Genomic DNA, 21,805 nt, shown 5'->3' with positions numbered 1-21,805 from the left:
AAAAGGGGCGGGGTAAGTGTGGGGAAAAGGACGTCCAGCGGAACAAGCAACACAGTCACCCAGGTTTTGGCTCTTAGCCATGCTAGTCATCCACCTGAGCCATAGGTTGCCTGCACCTGCTCCTAAGGTCAAAGCTACCAGGTCTTCAGTGGTGATGTCATTAGTATACACAGATGTGAGAGCTTTTGTAACGTCACCGAGGTGGAGTGGCACTTTAGGTGCTACAGAGGGGGCAAAGGTAGTTAATGCCCTCTCAAGGATATTAATTTTAATAATCCCTTTAGGGTCCGTACCAGCCTGTTCAACCCCCAAAACAACATAAAAGGGACTTGGCACAACACCCATTCCGATAATTGTAAGTGCAAGGGGATTCTGGGAACGATCAAAATTCCTCTGAAAGGTCATCCCTCTCTGAATAACTTGTAATAGTAGAGGTAGGCGGTAATGGTAAAAAGAGGGCCCTGTGTAGTGGGTTACACTCGTCCATGAGGGGCACCACCCACTAGAGTATGTTGTCTGCTTCCGACACCAATGATTCAGTTTTATGTCGTAACAAAGATAGAGGTTACTACTACGGTACAAACTATTTTTCCCCCCGCATTTAATCACACTGCACAGGTCAAAAAAATAAGTCTTGCTGTCCCCCCTAACCCAGTCTATTTCAAGTCCGCCGTATGTTCTAAGACACTTGTCAGTCACTGTCGTCGGGAAGGAAGGACTGAGGCACAAGAACAGTAGAACAAGCCTAAACACCAATCCGTCAGGAAATACTTCTGGGCGTAACATCCTGCTTTTCGACTATCAAAATCAGAGTAATTCAGGTAACGAAACGGGGATAAACATCAAACTTTTCACTTAATATAACGACACAGATAGTTATGCTGAAAACAAGCAAGAGAAATTGGATAACTTCGAGTATAAAGGCTGGTCTCAAATAAGGATATACAATATAGAAGTTAAAAAGAGTAATATAGGTAGAAAATCTCTCTCTCAGCGTCGTCTTCTGGGCTGTAGGATTATGTGTGTGTAATTAAAGCCTCGCTCTTCTATGACCTAGAGGGGGAGAGGTTACTAGCACGATCACCCCTTATGTGTGTTACTTCGTTAACACACCCACTAAAAATGAGTCGTTTTCTGCTCCCGTTCTTCTTCAGCTGCCTCAGGCTCAAAAGGCGCTGCTAGGGGGTCGAGTGGGGCAGATGATGTGGCTATGTCAGCAATGACATCCGCTGGTGATCTATCAGGTTCTTCAGCAGGAGTGCAGAGGGAGAGGTGGTACCAGGTGTCCCCTTTACCAGCTAGTCGAAGGGCGTGAGACGTCCGTTCCACGACCTTGAAGGGACCAGTCCACCTGGGCTCCGTCCACTTGCGTTTGATGACTTTGAGCTTGACCCACTCTACGGGAGGGAGGGTCCCTGGAGGAGTGGATTGTTGTCCACGAATCTGTGCAGAGAAATTATTACACAAATTCTGAATTTGTTCAAAGTACCATTTTGGTTTTACGCTGATTCTTCCTTCCAGGGAGGCAGCTGGTCCTGGGAAGGGCTGACCTGAATGCAGTTCATAGGGTGAAAAACCAGTTTTGTTCATGGACATTCGGATGGTCATTAAAGCCAATGGTAACGCGTCAACCCACTTCAATTTGGTCTGTGCACAGATTTTAGCCAATTTTGTCTTGATGTTTTGGTTCATTCTCTCGACCTTACCTTGGGACTTAGGATGGTACCCCAAACCTGTGTTCTAGTCCGAAAGCCTTTTCGACCAAGGCTAAGTGAGTATTTTTTTTTAATGGTTGCCGTTGTCTGACCTAATCTTTTTGGGGAAACCATGTCGGGGTACTAGATCATTCACAAGTCATTTAATTACTGATATTGCATCCTCTTTTGAGGTTGTTGTTGCTTCCGGCCAACCACTGTGATTGTCAACACAAGTCAGTACGTACCTTTTCCCTTGTACCGTATTGATCATATCAGTGAAATCAAAGACTATACATGGTTCACCCTCACCTCCTCCATATTCTAAATTTGATCTACTAAACTACTATCGATGTGTAAAATTGTTATTTTCAAATGAAAATTAGTTATAACTTCTTACCCACGGGAAAAACGTTAAAACTATGGAATGTGTCAGAGTCGGATTATTGTCGATTTTGTTCCAAGGAGTCTGTATCCACCCTCACTCACCCCCTTCTGTTTCTGAAAAAGGACTGTGTTAGTCATACTATCACTTTCAGAAACATCTAAGAAAAAGGTCAGCTAATAGTCAAGTAGCGGAGGACAAGTCATGTTTGAGGTCAATGATAGTCTCTTTAGCCTCTGTGGTCCACTGGGGGGTGGTGTTAGGGTAGGGGACCCCTTAGCAATATCACAAATAACTCAAACTCCACTAAATATGCTTATATTTTATATTGTCACAAATACTAGAAAAATACTACCCGTATGGCGGATGCTTTATCAATAGTATTTTGAAATTTTACCACACCTGGTGGCCCCAATAATTGATTAAGTCAAGCTCATGTTGTAGAAAGTCGAATGATGCGGACACGTTTGTTACTGAATACTTTCTATCAGACTTCTGCCATGGCAACTTTGTGTATGTAATGAGCAACTATAATTATTTGATATGCTTAAATGTGTAATGTGTCGTTTTAGCTCAGCTGTTGTGTAGCTGCTAGCTCCTCGTAGCCTACAGGTGTCTAAAGTGCAGCCCATAGTTATGTGTTTAACACAACTATGTGCTAAACCTAAACAATTGAAAATGTGGTATTTGGGTGTCGGTGTAATGTTTGGCAGCTACGCCGTGTCTTATCATTGCACCTAAGTTCTTTGGTTTTGTAGGCGAGACAGAGAGCAAGTGAACAATGTGGGACACAATTGTGTCCATCTTATACCATGCTAGTTGTTTCAAAGATAGGTCAACATGAGCAACCACACCTTGAGTTCCAACATATATAAATATACAAAGGAGTCAAAGGTCTCCTGGTTCGAGTGTCTAACTGGTGATCATAACATATGGCGAGTCGGGTGGCAGAACACACGGAAGCATCTCAGTCAGTCAGGGTTTTCACTGTTAGAGCAGTTGGATGTCAGCCATTCCTGTTGTTTCAGGCTGTGGTAGGAGCTCATGGAGGAGCCTTGGTAGTGGTGTCGCAGCTGGGTGGTTGAGCCGTCAGGTAACACCAGGAAGGTTCCTTCTGTGCGATATTGAATGTCAGGGTACAGTCTGTAAAGGAGGTCATTACCAATCTGGCAGGGTGTGTGCAGGTCAATCACGAAGGGGTGCTTTAGTGTGTGTCCCGCAATCTGAACCGGAAGTGGTTTGGTGACAGGTAACCTTCTTGTGACCCCAGCGAAGCCTTTGACCTTTAAAGAGGAAGCACACAGTTTCTTTGGTACCTCTGCATTCAGAATCGAATGGGTGGCGCCAGTGTCAATCACGAACTGATAACATTGTCCGTTGACACTCATGTCCAGCAGGGGGCCAGTCTGTATCTCCTGCTGGGGCTCCTGCGGTGGGCGTCCTTTGCCACGCCGGTATAATGTTCGTTTGCCGGCAAACCGGGACCTTTCCTGTTCAGAAATATTCGGACATTCTCGAGCCCAGTGACCAGGCTGGTCACAGGCAAAACAGTTTCTTCCCCGGACTGACTTTGAAGCACCGTGTTGTCCACCACCCGAGTCCAACCGTCTGGTCCCACGTCTGTTGAGGATTCTTTCCTCCACCTGTTGGAACTCAAAAGCAAGGTCACCCACTGCTGAATATATCCTAGCTGATCTTTGACCTTTTGGTTCTTTTAACCTTTTATTTTCAGCGATCTGTAAATTAAGGAGTTGCTTCCTTGCTGCTCTGTCATTAGCCTTATCATCCTCATCTTGAGGAAAGAGACTGCGCATAGCAGTAGCTATGTTTGTAACGTATGGTGTTATCGGTGAGGTCGAAGATTCAGCCATTAATCCTACTTGTTGTTCTGTATTTTTGCCATCTTGTGTGGAAACACAACGATACAAAATGCTTCTAAAGTCTTCTACTGAGAGAGTGTACCCTGCTGTTAGTTTGTCTAACGTGTTAAGCCAAAGACTCCCACCTTCAGACACCGGTGGAAGTTTGTCAACAATGGCTTGCATGTCTGCCACAGCAAAAGGCTTATATTGGAATCTGCCGCTATTATCAGGAAAAAGTGGATATGCGTGTCCCTCCAGCTTTTTTGAGCGTATGTTGTATGCATGTGGTTCATGTGGGTGTTGGTCAATGTAGCCTTCCATTGAGCCATTAACAGTTACAGGAGACCACAAAGTCTGGCTCTGTTGTGTGTTGTTCAAGAATGTCTGATGTGCACGTGAGAGGCTGTCATCTACTGGGGGAGGGCATTTGTTTATGGCAACAAAATGGTCTGGCGTGTAAAGTGAGGAGTTTTGCGTTGACTCATGCATTATCTGCTGTCTAGTAAGATTAGGCATATTCGGGAGGTTTTCCGCTGGGTGGCTGTTATTTTGGGGCTTAGGCACCAGAGGTGATTTACACTCAGGAGACAGCATTAGTTTTGGAGGAGGGTTCAATCTTAGAGAGGCTGTGTGAGCACCGCCCTCATTTGTAACAGGAGTAGGGGGTGGACCAGAGAGCTTTGTTTCTGTTTCGACCACCAGGGCTCCTCCTGTGACTGTCAAAAGTGGGTATAAAGACGCCTCCGGCTTTACGTCATAGGGCGGTGGCTTAGTCAAAGTCTGGGCGGGTCGTTTGAATTGTCTTACGCATGCGCGGCAGGCAAAAGACCAATCAGTCAATTCTGTCATTAATCATCGGTTCTTTCGTTGCATTTCGTTTTTCCACGTAATCCCCGTTTACTTTTATCATACGCCAAACTCTTAAATTCTCGAGCACCAACCCTGCTCTTTTTTTTCTCTTGACCATTTTCACCAGCGCACACACACACACACACACACACACACACACACACACACACACACACACACACGTAAGCACTCTCTCTGCGTTTCACTTTACCATAAAACTTCCAGTTACTTTTTTATTTTATTTTTTATTTTACCTGACGTTTGAGTTCACAACTTTTCGAGTATTGTAAACTCCCTCTTAACCCTTTCAAGGAACGTTCTCTTTTTTTCTTTTTAAACTCTACTTGCTAATTTTATTGTCGACAACCGTCCATTCAATTGATCATTACACAGTAATGATTCATCACATTCCTCCCCGACCGCCATCACATTCCTGTCTGTCACACTCAGTGGCCATTGTGTCTATTTTTTTCAGAAGGGCCTCGAACCCCTGAAGGCCTTTAACCCACAAACCATACGGCGGCCTTTAACCCCGTAATTTTTCGTACAATACGCAGCTAGAGCCTCTAACTCTAACCCGTGCAATTTATCGTGCAATATGCAGGCCTCTAACCTCCATATCATACGAGGGCCTTTAACCCGTTACTCTTTTAGGCGGCGACCAACTACCCAGGGTGAGCCACACCCAACTATTAGTTCACTCGTCAATGAAACTGCCCGTCACGGTAATCGAGACACAATGGCGTGAGTTGACCACCTATTTACAATTTTAATGCAATGGCAGGCTCGGCAAAAATGCAATCAATCTATCAAAATCACCATTCTGTGTCTGCGGTACAAAGCAGTGTTTAACTTACAGACTTCTGGGCAGACTCCTAATGCAGATTTTATCTAAAAAGAAAGGTTCTGCTTACCTTGAATTATGTTTTGGCCATGTGAGTCTGTCCAGAAGATTGCAAGAGAAGGTCCAATTGTCAGCGTGTCATCTCGGACGAAGCCCCCAAATTGTTGCGTTTGACCAGATGTTCCTCCTAGTGGGATGTAAAACGCTGGTCAGTCCCAAGTTACTTAGATGACACATAAACTGATCTCGAATATACACCAATCACAGAATAGGTATTTTCTAATTTTATTGTCAAATATTTGAGAATAGAGACCAGCCTCGAACAACACATCCAAATGCGTAGCCCAAGTTGATCTGGCCTTCCACAGGCCAAAAGCAACTCTTTTCACACAAAGAAAGCCCGCCTTTCCCCTCCCCCCAACACTGATAAGAAGAGAGACTTGGGGGTTGTGTTCACATTCCTGATGGTTTACGACCCTATCTAACCAGGCAATCTGAAGACAAAGAGAAACTAGTATACAGAGTAAAATTAAGGAAAGAAATGAGCTGATTCAAACATGATTATGAATAAAGAAATAGCTCTTAAACATATGCATTATCTACAATATATATATATATATATATATATATATATATATATATATATATATATATATATATATATATATATATATATATATATATATATATGGTACTATACTAATACCGGTATACCGTACAACCCTAACACACACACATATTATATATATAGTCCAGAAACGTGCACGTAAAATCATTAGCAGGAGAGCTGGAAACATCTGACAACCCCTACCATCACTCCAGACCAGGAGAGAGGAGGCTGCAGTGAAGTTGGTCAGGGATATGCATGATGAGCAACACCCTCTGCATGACCTGCTACCTCCAACACGAGGCAGCCGCACTGCCAGGACATTGAGGAACCAACATAAGCTGGCTGAACCCCAGCCCAAAGCCAAGACAAAGAGACTTAAAAACTCTACCCTGCATACTGCAATTAAACTGTGTAATGACACTATCTAATTAAATAAGCAATACAGTCATATACCAGAATGCTAATATTTTCCATGCTGCGGTTGCCCTGAAAATGTCTGTTCTTTTCATTTTTTTTTTATCTTTGATTGTTTGATATTCATTGTAAAGTTCAGCTGTTTTTTCAGTGGGGCCCTGGCTCCATTGCTAGCATGAATAAATAAAGTCAAGTCAAATAAACAAAACATTTATATAATTTACATACACATATGAACAATACTATATATGAGGGAAACGGTTTTTTAAAATCTAAAAACAGAAATTAAAAAAAAGTCCCGGATGAGGCATTTTTCTATTATTTTAATATACAGTGAACCGAAGTTGAAAATCATAACAATTTGAAATATACGGTTTTCCTCAGACAACACAAACTGTACTTTTATATTGTCTTTGATCATGTGTTGCTGTTTTTTCTGGGTTGAATTCCATCCTGCGACTCCGCCTCTGCTCCTTTATCCTTCCCATCAGCGAAATTGCTTTTAGCTTTTACTAAAATTGGAATTTTACAAAACCTTAACCACCCACTTTCAACAAGCATTACCACATCACCCTCAACATGCTCTCCATTATATATACACAACCCGAAACCAGTGAAGTTGGCACGTTGTGTAAATCGTAAATAAAAACAGAATACAATGATTTACAAATCCTTTCCAACCTATATTCAATTGAATACACTGCAAAGACAATATATTTAATGTTGGAACTGGTAAACTTTGTTATTTTTTGCGAATATTAGCTCATTTGGAATTTGATGCCTGCAACATTTTTCAAAAAAGCTGGCACAAGTGGCAAAAAAGACTGGGAAAGTTGAGGAATGCTCTCCAAACACTTATTTGGAACATCCCACAGGTGAACAGGCTATTTGGGAACAGGTGGGTGCCATGATTGGGTATAAAAGTAGCTTCCATGAAATGCTCAGTCATTCACAAACAAGGATGGGGCGAGGGTCACCACTCAGTGAACAAATGCGTGAGCAAATTGCCGAACAGTTTAAGAAGAACATTTCTCAACCAGCTATTGCAAGGAATTCAGGGATTTCCCCATCCACGGTCCGTAATATCATCAAAAGGTTGAGAGAATCTGGATAAATCACTGCACATAAGCGATGATATTACGGACCTTCAGTTCCTTAGGCGGTACTGCATCAAAAATCGACATCCGTGTGGAAAGGATATCACCACATGGGCTCAGGAACTCTTCAGAAAACCACTGTCAGTAACTACAGTTTGTCGTAGTTAAAACGCAAGTTAAAGCTCTACTATACAAAGCGAAAGCCATTTATCAACAACACCCAGAAAGCTTTGCTGGGCCCGAGCTCATCTAAGATGAACTGATGCAAAGTGAAAAAGTGTTCTGTGGTCTGACGAGTCCAGATTTCAAATTGTTTTTGAAAACTGTGGATGTCGTGTCCTCCGGAACAAAGAGGAAAGGAACCATCTGGATTGTTATTGGCGCAAAGTTCAAAAGCCAGCATCTGTGATGGTATAGGGGTGTATTAGTGCCCAAGGCATGGGTAACTTACACATCTGTTAAGGCACCATTAATGCTGTAAGGTACATACAGGTTTTGGAGCAACATGTGTTGCCATCCAAGCAACGTTATCACGGACGCCCCTGCTTATTTCAGCAAGACAATGCCAAGCCACGTGTTACAACAGCGTGGCTTCATAGTAAAAGTGTGCGTGTACTAGACTGGCCTGCCTGTAGTCCAGACCGGTCTCCCATTGAAAATGTGTGGCGCAATATGAAGCCTAAAATACCACAACTTAAGCTGTACATCAAGCAAGAATGGGAAAGAATTCCACCTGAAAAGCTTAAAAAATTGGTCTCCTCAGTTCCCAAACGTTTACTGAGTGTTGTTAAAAGGAAAGGCCATGTAACACAGTGGTAAAAATGCGCATGTGCCAACTTTTTTACAATGTGTTGCTGCCATTAAATTCGAAGTTAATGATTATTTGCAAAAAAAAAAATAGGTTTCTCAGTTCGAACGTTAAATATCTTGTCTTTGCAGTCTATTCAATTGAATATAAGTTGAAAAGGATTTGCAAATCATGGTATTCTGTTTTTATTTACATATTACACAACGTGCCAACTTCACTGGTTTTGGGGTTTGTACATGTTTTTACGTGTTGTGAGCGCATTTACCTTTTTTGTTTGTCTTTGTAGGCAACGCTAAGTTCAATGAGGCAGCAGGCTATCCAATGGTTCAACAGTGGCGAGTGCGCAGCAATCTGTACAAAGTCAAGCTCAGTTCCATCACGTTGGCCTCAGGTCAGAACCATTTTTGCCATTATTATTTCATATGTGTCCAGTGAGCAAGTGTTACCAACAACTACTACTCCAAATATTGTCTACATCTCTCAAATAGGTTTTGCAAAGGTTCTTAAGACGCTGTCAGGGGCGAGCACACGCGAGGAGCTGTTGGCCCTCCTCCAGCAACACGGCAGCCACTACGTGTCGGAGGCGCTGTACGGCTCCGAGATCAACTGCACGATCTACTTCCCCAGCAAGAAGGCCCAGCAGCAGCTGTGGCTACAGTACCAGAAAGGTGAGGCATCTTTGCAAATGAAAATGAACAACAACATTAAGTTAAGGACAAAATACTGTCTGAAAACAGCATAAACTCACAATTCAAGAAAATTATAGCTTGAATTAGCGTTACGTTTTCATGTTAAATGATTAAAAAAAATAAAATAGAATAGCACTTAACATGAAAGCTCATCATAATATCCATCCATCCATTTTCTACCGCTTGTCCCTCTTGGGGTCGCTGGGGTGCTGGAGCCTATCCCAGCCGCATTCGGGCGGAAGGCGGGGGTACACCCTGGACAAGTCACCACACAAGGCCAACACAGATAAACAGACAACATGCATACACTAACCATGTTTTATTTTGTTTAAGTTGTTTTATTTTTACAAACAATACATTAAGACAATATTTTGATCCACTGCGGTTTGTTTTCAAGGATGCCACAATATCATTGCAAAATGTTTTATCTAACTAAATATTATTTATAAAGACTCAGTCTAAATAGTGAAATAATATATACAATTATATATTATTTCACTATTTATACAAAAAATATATACAATTATTTAAATTGCAAAATATGGAATATAAAATATATATTTAAAATTTTAAAAATTGTTTACATTTTTCATTTTCATTTACTTTAATTGTATTTATATAAATGCATTCCAAATAAAAATTATATATATATATATATATATATATATATATATATATATATATATATATATATATATATATATATATATATATATATATATATATATATACACACACACACACATACATATGCATAAATGTATACATGTATGTATATATACATATATATAGACATACATATGCATAAATATATACATGTATGTATATATATACATACATATATATATATATACATATATATATATATATATACATACATATATATATATACATACTTATATATACATACATATATACATATAAATACATACATACATATATACATACACACACACACACACGTGTATATATATATATACATATACACATGTTTATACATATATATATACACACACATTTATATATACATACATATATACATTAATATATATACATACATACATTAATATATATACATAAACACATGTACATACACACATATTTATATATACACACACACACACACACATACATATAAATATATACAAATACATACATCCATACATATATATCTTTATTTTAATCATTAGGACGCAGGATGTTGAATTACATAACACAAAATATAAAATAAAATAAAAATAACAGATACAATTAGTATTTCACAATGTTGTTGATTTCAAATTAGAATATTTATTTTCTTGTATTGTTTTACATAATTCATTAGGACACAACATATTTATGATGAGAAAAAAAATCCACTGACATTTATGTTTTGAATGTTCATTCTCAAATGGTAGTTTGAGTACCACTGGTGTTAAAAGAGCTCCATCTTGTGGTGTTCTGGAACATCAGATTGTATTAGAGGCGTGCACAGTACATAGGAATAATGGCACAAATATACATTTCTTAACCAAAGATCTGCTGCAATGAATTCAAATGAAATTTGGCGCTAGCAAAAGGCAGTTGGTGTTAAAAGTTAGACAAGCGTAGTTTCAGAGTACATAGAAAACCAAACGCTTCAAAACTGTTGCAGTTGTTTCAGAATTGTTTATTGCACTCAAAAAATATGAACAATACAAACACAAAAATGTGAACCACAAATAAATAAATGCCCAGTCCATGTGTTCAACATTGGGAGAGGCGCGGGGGATGTCTAGTATTCAACAATATCATTTTGCAGGATAAATCGACAGCTTAATTAAATAACGTGAGACACACAAGAATGTTAAGCACACCAACACAAGGACACTTTATTTGTGTAGTGATTATGAACGTGTACACCTGTTGTGACCACATGGATGCAGTAGTGACATTTAAGCTATTACACTAGAATGCAAATACTAAACAAACACGACTGGTGCTTCAACAACTGTAGTGTTTTTTCATCTCTCTATCTAGCTATTAAATTCATTAGTGTATTTTTAAGTGCAGAATGTTAAGTTATCTTTAAGGCTCAAACAAAGTGCTCTTATGAACACAACCTGGACTGGAAGGTGCATATTGTCTTACAGCAGAATGATGACCACGTCATTATACTGTTGTATGGCTGGGCCGTTTTGTTTATGGATAATGCACCCACAATATAAAAACGTTTGATGATGCTTTATTTTGATATAGACAGTAGGTGTACAAAATGACTTTTTATGACTAATAACATAGCTGTATATGTCCAATAATGTTTTTCAAACTAACAATGTCATACTGAATGAAACCCACACAAAAAATGTGATAATCCACAACTTTTTTTCACAGCAAATGTCCCATTAGTATGTACAATATGTATCATAGCAGTGCATGCACGCTCCCTGAATGTTACTGGATGCAGTTCAACAAACATCCATACATACGTCCTTATTTATTTATTTTACTGCACAGTAGAATTGGGCGATATGAATGATATGCGATACAAACAATACAAATTTGGCTCACGATAGATTTTCATTATATCGCATAAATGCATGTTGAGGACACATTCTAGCCGCGTTCCTCGAAATTGCAGCGTCCTGACATAGGTGGGGAGGTCGCACGGCTAAAGTAGGTCCATACAGATAGAATAATCCGAGCTTGCTTGAATGTAAAGTAGCGAAACAATAGAAGAATATGTTGATAATAACCAGCTATTAAAAGGAAATCAGAATAATACAACTACAGAAAGCTAAGCTTGCAGCTATCGGTTATTTTTGTAATTGATTAGTATGTTGAGTAGTTGGATAAATCAGACTCAATTTTAGAGAAAATAGTTGAAATTAAACATTTTTTCCTTACCATAACCTTCACGCTTTTTTCATCAACATTGAAAATGCACTTTTAAACATCACCACACAGATAAAGGCACCCAAACACCACCACCCTCATGTGTGCTCTATTGCCACAGGATTCGGTCTGGATTTAATCAATCATTTAATACATTTTTACTCAGGTACACATTAATTTCCGTAAATTCCAGACTATAAGCCGCTACTTTTTCCCCCCATGTGGCTTATAAAACAATGCGGTTAATTTAGGGATTTGTCTTTGCTAACGGACCATAATGTGAATAGTTTTCATAGAAGGTAGAAAAGCGCTATACAAGTATAACCCATTTATCATTTATAACACCCACAGATACACTCAAAAGGTGTGTTAATGTTTGCGCTATGGCGCCATCTTTTGGACGAGTTCACTCACTGCAGGTGCTGCGGGGTGAACGTCTAGTATTTCCTTCCGTTTAGTGCTTTGAACTGTAAGTACAAGTGCCGTTCCGTCTTCTAGTCGTCCAAAGCATTTCTACTCGTATGCATTCTTCATTCATCACTCCAAGCAATGTGTTTTAAGTTTTACAATATAACTAAAACTGTTCATACGCATTAAACTGTCCCATGTGTGATGTCTGTATGAGTGCATGTGTGTGTTTGCTATCGTAATGTAATTAAGCTAGCGTTAGCAATATCTAATATAATAACACCTCTATGAGCGTCTGTGTTAGTAACATTTACTTAGAATGGAATTATTTTTGGTATTGTTTCAGTTTGACAAATTCCTCAGTAAATTTACCAAAACGTCACCGTGGAGTTATTGAGTGTTTATCTGATCGGAGAGCTAGCTTCCGCAAACAATGGGTCTATGACAATGACTTCTGTTTTGTTTGATCATTTGTTTTACTGCCGTGTTCCAGGCACCAATTAAACACAATCAAAGGTATTTAAAAAAACATGTAAATAACTCATTTCACAATATATGTATCTGCGGCCCATAGTCCGGAAATATGCTAATCAAAAAGTTGTTTTTCTAATTGATTTAATTGTTGCAGCCCGACACAAAGCATTCATAAATGAGACAATTAGGTAACTGCTTATGCCAGCAGCCAAAATGTGTTTTATTAGATTTATTTATATGCTATATTGTGATATATATCATTATAGCAAGAGGCTGCAATATATATCACAATATGTATTTTAGGTCATACCGCCAATCCTACTGCACAGTAAACTTTAAAGCTGACACTGTCCGTCTGTGCTAATAAAACGTTATGATAAAGTGCTTCACAGGCTCGAAGCCCCGATATATGCTAACTCGTCTCTCTTCTTGTTGAAGTTTGACCCAATTACAGAGGAAGAAGCGACATTAGAATCAACATTAGTTGAACATTATTTAAATGAGGCACCCTGTGCCTATATAATTTGATATTATAATTATTGCAAGGTTAGAATAATAAAGTGATGACTCAAATTCTGTTGACAAATTGAGTGTGGTGTGAGAATGAGTCTAACCAAAACAATAATGAGAGTATTCGTCTTTACTTTTTCAAAGCATGAAAATGAACCAACTCTGTGTCTTGTGGTACCTCTAGGAGGTAGATGAGTGCCTTCTTTGCATGTATGTATAGACTTTGACGCAGTGGTCCCAGTAGTCCAGCACCAGGAGTTGCCCTTTGGGTGTTGTGGCCACCCCCACTGGGTAGTTAAGTCCATCCTGGATGAGAACTTTGAACCCCCCATCTTTGGGAAACTGAAGGATTTCCTTCCGGCCGCTGTCTGTTACCAGCAAATCCCCATTGGTGTCCACGCACATGCCAGTAATGCAGCAGAACCTTTCAGAATCGGCGAAGAAATGGCTGAGTTGCTTGCCGAGCACTCCGTCGATGCCCACAGAGCCGATGGAGAAGCCGCCTTCCAGGTAGGCCTCGTCGTGGCGTTTCTCAAAGTTAAGTGCTATGCCTTGGGTGAAGTAAACCGTACCGGCGGCATCGCAGGTCACAAACTTGGGTCGCACTGCTGAGCACAGGCGGTTGCAGCTCACCACACCTACGTTACGGTCGACGGCGATGCACCACAGCTTGTCCCCCTCCACGTCTGACACCACAAACTGGCCTGAGGGCATGGCTGCAATGCCCCAAGGTTTGATGAGTCGGTTCTTTTGGCATGCTATGCACTGTCCATCCATGGTGTACACTTTAACCGAGTTGTCGTAGTTGTCAGTGACTCCAATCAGACCTTGAGGTGTGACGGCGATGGACAGGGGCATGAGGTTTGGCAGGTCGGCGCCGAGGACGCTCAAAACGAAGTTGTCGATACTACTGGCGTTGCGGCGAATTTCACGCTGGAAGCCTTTGCGGTTAAATATTTGGATTCGGTAGTTGCTGCGGTCGGCCACCAGGACCTCGCCTTGCTTGGACACACAGATGCCAATGGGTAAATTGAAAGAGCCAGGGAGAGTTCCCTTACAGCCCATCTTCTTCACAAACTGGCACACTGAGGGACCGGCACACGCTCCCTCTTCGGATCCCCCTCCAGCATCCATGGACTTTGACTTGTAGGTGCCTGGTGAGCTACGTAAAGTCTCATCTGCAGCTGCGACCATGTCCACGTCTCGGTATATATCCACTGCACCACCCACAGCTCTGTCAACACCCTCAGAATCCCCTTCAAGCGCAACATCCAACCTGCATTCCGCATTATCTGTACTGACTGTATATGTGCTTGTGGTCAAATGTCCAACTTGTATTGGTTTGGATTCCTCTGTCTGGACCAGCTCTGGCTCTTGCAGCTGGAACACAGTGGGCAGGCTGCTCCTCAGGTTGAGCTCCTCATCGTCACACCCACCTCCGTCATCCTTGAGCAGGCTGATGTCGCTCTGCCTCACCCGCATATTTAGATAATCGCAGCATGACACTACTTTTACCTCCGCGATGTTAAGGAGATACGTCTGCTTCTCGAGGACCTGCCCGTTAATTTTCTGCATCTCTGCCAAGGACGCCCTAAACGCCGTCCGTGACCTGCTCAGCTCATCTTGAATTAGCATCTCGGTCGTTGTGTAATCCTGCTGCACTGCCCGATACTTTGCTCTTAAAGATTTGGAAATGTTTTCAATAGCTGTCTTTTTCTTCTGGATTTCACTCATAAGTTCACATAGGGTGGACAATTTGCTACCCAGTTCTTTACGACGTTGCTCTGCGGCCATCCGAATCAGCTGGACAGAATGGCCTTTGTGTAGATGTCCCTCGCCTTTGCAGAGCTCACAAACGACGATAGCGCAGTCGTGGCAGTACTGTCGCGGTAGCCGGTTGCAGCAGGACCCGCACATTAGGGCTGAGGCAGCCTCACTGCAGGACGTGGTGCAGTCGAGGATCTTTAGCACTGTGAGATTGTCCGCTAACTGTGAGATGCTGCTCATGCGCGAGACCTTGCTGCAGAAGGGGCAGCGCACGCCATTGATGGTGTTGGCCAAGAGTTTCTCGAGGCAGTGGCGACATACCGTGTGACCGCACTGGAGGAGTTTCGGTCTGAGTTGGTCCTCGTTGAAGGTCTCCAGGCAGATTGGACATTCAAGGACCTCCCGCATTAGATCTGCGTCAAGTGGATAAGACGCCGTTGCCATTATGGTTCCTATGTGAAAGACAGAAAAGTTAATACGTTTGTAGTCATGCTTTTACATGCAAAGCTTTGTTTTTGTCTCACTGTAGACCAGGCCTGGGCAATTATTTTGACTCGGGGGGCCAAATTTAGAGAAACAAATGTGTCTGGTGGCCGGCATATCTATTTTTAGCAACACTGATACAAAACCTCACAATAATGTCTGATTGAATGCTGAAAACGTTATGACAGACCGCCTTAAAAAAACGGAATGGAATTTTACATTTTTTTACTGAAAGAGACACCCAGAATGTACAGGAAAATAAAGATTGTGGGATTTACAATATTAACTACGAAGGATAAAAGACTGAATATTGACAACATATGAACGTCACACCCTCTCTCCATCCACATATTTTACAATCAAGCGAAACGCATCAAAAATGCAACAAACACAGAGAAATATGAACGCGAAGGTTAAAAAAAACCCACCTACAATCTGAGATATCTCATATATCACAAAGCTTCAGAACTTTGTTGTAAAAATCTCCTTACGCGTCTGTCCCTGACACCCACATTTCTGGCTCTGGAAACATTCTGTGGAAACACTCTCCACCCACACTGCTTGGTGCCTCGTCTGAGCTGCTGTGACTTAGATGACCATAGTAACTAATTAGATGACCATAGTAACTAATTAGATGACCACAGTAACTAATTAGATGACCATAGTAACTAATTAGATGACCACAGTAACTAATTAGATTACCATAAAAACTAGTATATCATGCAAAAGTGCAGATTCCAAGCATTGAAATATTTTGTGTAGTTGAAAACGTACGGTCATTAGAAAACATCACTGCACATCATAATGGCAGCTACACTTTACCTCTTAAACATCAAAAAAAATTATTTGGGAATGTCCGACGGGCCAGATTGAAAAGCTTAACGGGCAGCATGTGGCCCCCGGGCCTTAATTTGCCCAGGTCTGCTGTAGACCAAGGAAATTGCACATGGTTGCTGAGTGGATAACTTTTTTCTGTACACTTCCAATTATTTTTATGCTAAAGCTTCTGCATAGTCACCACGCCATTCCTTTCAACGCCATTTCAAAGCGCTGCATGGAAGATGAGCACATGATGTGCAAATTTTCACACGGTTAATTGCTACGCTGAGTTTCCTCCTACACCATGTGTTTTGTCTCTATTTGAAACAATATAACTCATTCACACAATATGAAAACACCATGTAAAAGTAGTTGTAATCAGTTGAATCGTTGAAAAACAAATGGGAGCTGCAAATTGAATGTCCCTGTGGTGTTGCTGTCGCACTTTCGTTAAAGATTTTGTTCCTTTGTCATATTCTGTTCCTACATGTTCTACACCCTCTGATCAAGTTGTGTAAATTCAGGAAATGTTGTACTTGAAGCCACCAAAGCCCCTACGATCAATCAATATAAAGTTAGCTTTTTTCGGTGGGTTACGGAGTAGGGTTGCAATCAATGACTATTTTGATAATCGACTCATCTGATTATGAAGCATAAATCTATTCAGTGGCTCTAATTTTGCCAACTGCTTTGAAATTCAGCTTAAAGATATGTTCAGGAATGTGCTAACAAACAAAGATGACATTCAAAAATATGTATTTATACTGCAACTGTCTGTACTGCTCATCAAGCTGTTACAAAAACCAAAATAACTATTAAGCTTGTGTCTATTTAAAAGCAAGGACAGGCCAAGTACTGACAAAAACGAACTCATATTTTTTATGAAAAAAAGGACAGTAAAAATAGTTGCAAAAAAACAGGCAAAAAACACCAAAGCTATCTAACTTCCTCAAAAAAACAAGCATTTAATGATGATGTGTTCAACAAGCTGCACTCAGGTATAATATTGATTAACTCCTGGCATTTTTAGCAATCGAATAGATTGTATATTTATTATTTTATGATATCAGCGCCATGGTGCCTAACGTTTGTGTGTGTGTGATTGCTTCACATCTGAAGTTCCTTAAAAATAAAAAGTACTTGAATTGTTTTAGACAAAGTTTAGCCCGCCGTCTTCGGCTAAAATGTTAAATAATTTTTTTACACAACTTATAGGGCTGCACAATTAATCAACATCGAGGTTTTAATTAGTGCGATAACGTGTTTTTTTTCCCTCTCCGCCGCCAATGGCATTTGAGTGACAGACATGTTCGCCAATCAGAACTGTTGAGCCTCGCGTTTGTTTGTCTCTCGCTCCAAACAGGTGGAAAGACGTCTTGCTCTGTTCAGCGCTCTCAGCACCTAAGCGCGTTTATTTAAGAGTAGAACTAACTGAACACGGTGAGCCCTCTTTTATGTCATTCACAATTTATTTTTCAGTGGAAGCACCTACAAACAACGTCCCCCCTCGCAACTCGGTACTGGGAAGTGCCGCAAAGTAACATAAGTTAGGAGGAAAAAAATATGATTACAAAGCCAATTGTCCCGCTGTGGTAATATTTCATCTTCAAGTCGGATGGGCAATATGAGCCCATCAACAGAATGCTGTAATCACGTGATGCAATAAATAAAAATACAACGTCCAACCTCATTTTACTAACGGGGGGACAAAACGCACTTTAAGATGTTCAGTATTTATTTACGGAAATGAGAGTCCATTTTACTTTTTGTTTGTTTATTTATTTAGTATGACAAAGTTATATACCTTCCAATTACAGTACACCGGTAAACAATTATACAGTTATGAGAAGTGAAAGTTTATATCCTTTTAAATGGTTACTTGCATTATTTTATATCATGATTACATTATAAACACTGTATAGTTTGTATTGGTTATTTCTTCAGTTTAAGAGCAAGAGGTAGACCAGTGGTCACCAAACTTTTCGAGCCCAAGATCCGTATGTGTGTCTGTATATATATATATATATTTTTTGAAGACAAAGCTTTGTGTTGTTGTCATTGGCTGATGTCAACATTTTGGCTTTTTCTCATTGTGTTTCTTGCTGTTTTCCCAACTTTTGCTGGTGTTTTTTTTTTGTTTTTTTTAAACCCTTGTCCGTTCCCTATTCGGATGTAGGGCAACAACAGGTAGAAAATTAAGTGCAGGACTGTAGAAGTAAAATAAATCACCAAATATAACAAAATGTCCATCCATCCATTTTCAACCGCTTATACGGAATCGGGTCGCGGGGACAACAGCTGCAGCAGATACCCCCAGAATTCCCTCTCCAGAGCAACATTAGCAACTTCCTCCTGGGGGATCCCGAAGGGTTCCCAGGCCAGAGAGATGTAATCCCCCCCATCTGGTCCTTGGCCTGCCCCGGGGTCTCCTCCCACTGGAACGTGCAACAAGGACCGTCGTGAGGCATCCATACGAGATGCCCGAACCACCTAAGCTGGCTCCTAAGCCCGTAGGCGAGCGCCTGGTGGCTGGGCTCGCCATGGAGCCCGGCCGGGCACAGCCCGAAGAAGCTACGTGGACACACCATCTTCTCCGCCATGTGTGCCCACCACCCGCAGTCAGAACCAGTGGGGTCGGGTGCGCTGCCAATTGGATGGCAGTGAAAGTGGAGGCTCCAGACCGACCAATAACAAAATGTGCTATTTTAAAATAATAATATGGTCCAATAATATTTACATAAAAGTTAAAAAGTTATTAGGTGTGGTGAAATTACCCTCTGCATTTGACCCATCCCCTTGTTCCACCCCCTGGGAGGTGAGGGGAGCAGTGAGCAGCAGCAGTGAGCAGCAGCAGTGGCCGCGCTCGGTAATCATTTTGGTGATTTAAGCCCCAATTCCAACCCTTGATGCTGAGTGCCAACATAACTGTATGAATGTTGTCTGTTTATCTGTGTTGGCCCTGTGTGGCGACTTGTCCAGGGTGTGCCCCCGCCTTCCTACCTACTCAGTGGCCTAGTGGTTAGAGTGTCCGCCCTGAGATCGGTAGGTTGTGAGTTCAAACCCCGGCCGAGTCATACCAAAACTATAAAAATGGGACCCATTACCACCCTGTTTGGCACTCAGCATCAAGGGTTGGAATTGGGGGTTAAATCACCAAAAATGATTCCCGGGCGCGGCCACCGCTGCTGCCCACTGCTCCCCTCAACAAGGGGATGGGTCAAAAGCAGAGGACAAATTTCACCACACCCAGTGTGTGTGTGTGACAATCATTGGTACTTTAACTTCCGCCCAAACGGGACAAGCGGTAGAAAAATGGATGGATGGATGGAACTTTATTTCCACACTTAATTAGAAATAACACACCAAATTAAATGTTACGCAAACTACCGAATTTTTCGGCGTATAAGTCGCTCCGGAGTATAAGTCGCACCGGACGAAAATGCATAATAAAGAAGGAAAAAAACATATATAAGTCGCATTTTTGGGGGAAATGTATCCGATAAAACCCAAAACCAAGAATAGACATTTGAAAGGCAATTTAAAATAAATAAAGAATAGTGAACAACAGGCTGAATAAGTGTACGTTATATGAGGCATAAATAACCAACTGAGAACGTGCCTGGTATTAACATAACATATTATGGTAATAGTCATTCAAATAACTATGACATATAGAACATGCTATACGTTTACCAAACAATCTGTCACTCCTAATCGCTAAATCGTATGAAATCTTATACGTCTAGTCTCTTACGTGAATGAGTTAAATAATACTATTTGATATTTTACGGTAATGTGTTAATAATTTCACACATAAGTCGCTCCTGAGTATAAGTCGCAAACTATAATAAATGATAATATGGAAAAAACTGCGACTTATAGTCCGAAAAATACGGTACATAACTTCTTGGCAGTAAACCTGCAAACAATTCTTCTCAGGTTTCTCTATGTTTACACTTTTCACTAATTTGTTACACTTTATTGAGCATTTCTTGCATATTTCTTATGTTTGCGCCATAACTTAAAGATGTTATTGGGATTTTAGAATGGTTTTCCATGGTTGTGTCGACATTTCCTTTCTGCCTTGATAGCTGACGGGTTTATAATCGAAGAAAGTTCACACTTGAAATAAAAATGTTAACATTTAATTTTTTTTTTCTCATGGTCCACATTTTCCATAGGTCATAAAAAATATCAATAATTATCCATATCGACCATTAAAAAAAAATACAGTTTTCAGCCATACCGCCCACCCCTCCTTTGGAATGTTGACAAACTTCATTTGAACATCTGCAATGACAATATCAAAGAGTTCAAAGGTCGGGACTTCAAACGTCGGACGAGCCAATTCGAACGAGGTAAAGAAGATTAATATTGTTTAAAAACCGAAAGCACCTAATATGTAATTGTTAAAATAATTAAGTTTGCCGCCTCCTTAGTCCTTCATTTTCTGGCAATAGAAACAAGAGGCCTCACCAGCAAAACAAACGTCTCCATTGAGCGACATTATGATTCAAAATGGCTGGTTATGTTAACCGTGAGCTTAAAAATAAATAAATAGACACACTAATCTTCATGACCACGCCGAACATGCAGTTGTAAGGGACGTTACCTTTAGTCTGGAAGTAAAGGGATGTTTTGATGGCAGCGCTGCCAGGGCGCCTCACACTGCTACTACGTCCGCTGCACTGACTGCAGTGACGGTGACGTAACTCACGCAGTGTACGTGCTCACGTAAAAGTGCGTCAAGCTGGGGGTTGTTTTGATTGGCTGCCGCGTTTTGCAGCCAATTGTATGGCTCGGATGTTTTATGATTACTAAATGTAGATATTTACCGGCAATTATGATATCTTATGCCAAATATTGTACTGTTTATTTATTTTTTTCTATAGATGCTTAACTGTGTCGAACAAATAATAGAGCGTGTTACTGCATGTAATGACGTCATTGGGAAATTAGGTGGTGATGAGGAACAACAACCACTAGATGGCACTGTTAGTCTTCTAGAATGTGTTTCAAGTCACAGAAGAGCAGCATAACAGTGATATTTGGGATGTTATATTCATATATCGGTGTCAGAAATGTCACTAGAGTAATGAAAGCAGTATATATATATATATATATATATATATATATATATATATATATATATATATATATATATATATATATATATATACATATATATATATATATATATATATATATATATATATATATATATATATATATATATATA

The 21,805-nt window shown here is 40.5% G+C and overlaps 2 protein-coding genes across 9 annotated transcripts in view; one reads left to right on the top strand and one right to left on the bottom strand.

Annotated features, from left to right (window-relative positions):
- Positions 1 to 21,253, bottom strand: part of trim32 (tripartite motif containing 32) — a 23,014-nt gene extending 1,761 nt beyond the window's left edge. Inside the window, exons 1-3 of one of the 5 annotated variants that reach the window (XM_062031025.1) lie at positions 15,586 to 15,718; positions 5,705 to 5,821; positions 1 to 1,443 (exon numbers count right to left, since the gene is read on the bottom strand). The exon at positions 1 to 1,443 is cut by the window's left edge and continues 1,732 nt beyond it. In XM_062031025.1, the coding sequence (XP_061887009.1) occupies positions 1 to 786 (786 nt within the window). In that variant the 5' untranslated portion in view covers positions 787 to 1,443; positions 5,705 to 5,821; positions 15,586 to 15,718. The other 4 variants (XM_062031027.1, XM_062031026.1, XM_062031024.1 and 1 more) reach the window with 4 other exon arrangements.
- The window catches only part of LOC133638425 (astrotactin-2-like), a 910,889-nt gene that overhangs the window by 680,098 nt on the left and 208,986 nt on the right, over positions 1 to 21,805 (top strand). For all 4 annotated transcript variants that reach the window (XM_062031014.1, XM_062031015.1, XM_062031013.1 and 1 more), the window contains 2 exons: positions 8,850 to 8,954; positions 9,052 to 9,231. In XM_062031014.1, coding sequence (XP_061886998.1) covers positions 8,850 to 8,954; positions 9,052 to 9,231 — 285 coding nt within the window. The remainder of the gene's footprint in view (positions 1 to 8,849; positions 8,955 to 9,051; positions 9,232 to 21,805) is intronic.

This window comes from Entelurus aequoreus, linkage group LG21, assembly GCF_033978785.1.
Source record: "Entelurus aequoreus isolate RoL-2023_Sb linkage group LG21, RoL_Eaeq_v1.1, whole genome shotgun sequence".
In the NCBI taxonomy this organism is placed as follows: domain Eukaryota; kingdom Metazoa; phylum Chordata; class Actinopteri; order Syngnathiformes; family Syngnathidae; genus Entelurus; species Entelurus aequoreus.
The sequence above is the reverse complement of the archived record's forward strand: the minus strand, read 5'-3'. Positions and strand labels throughout refer to the sequence as shown.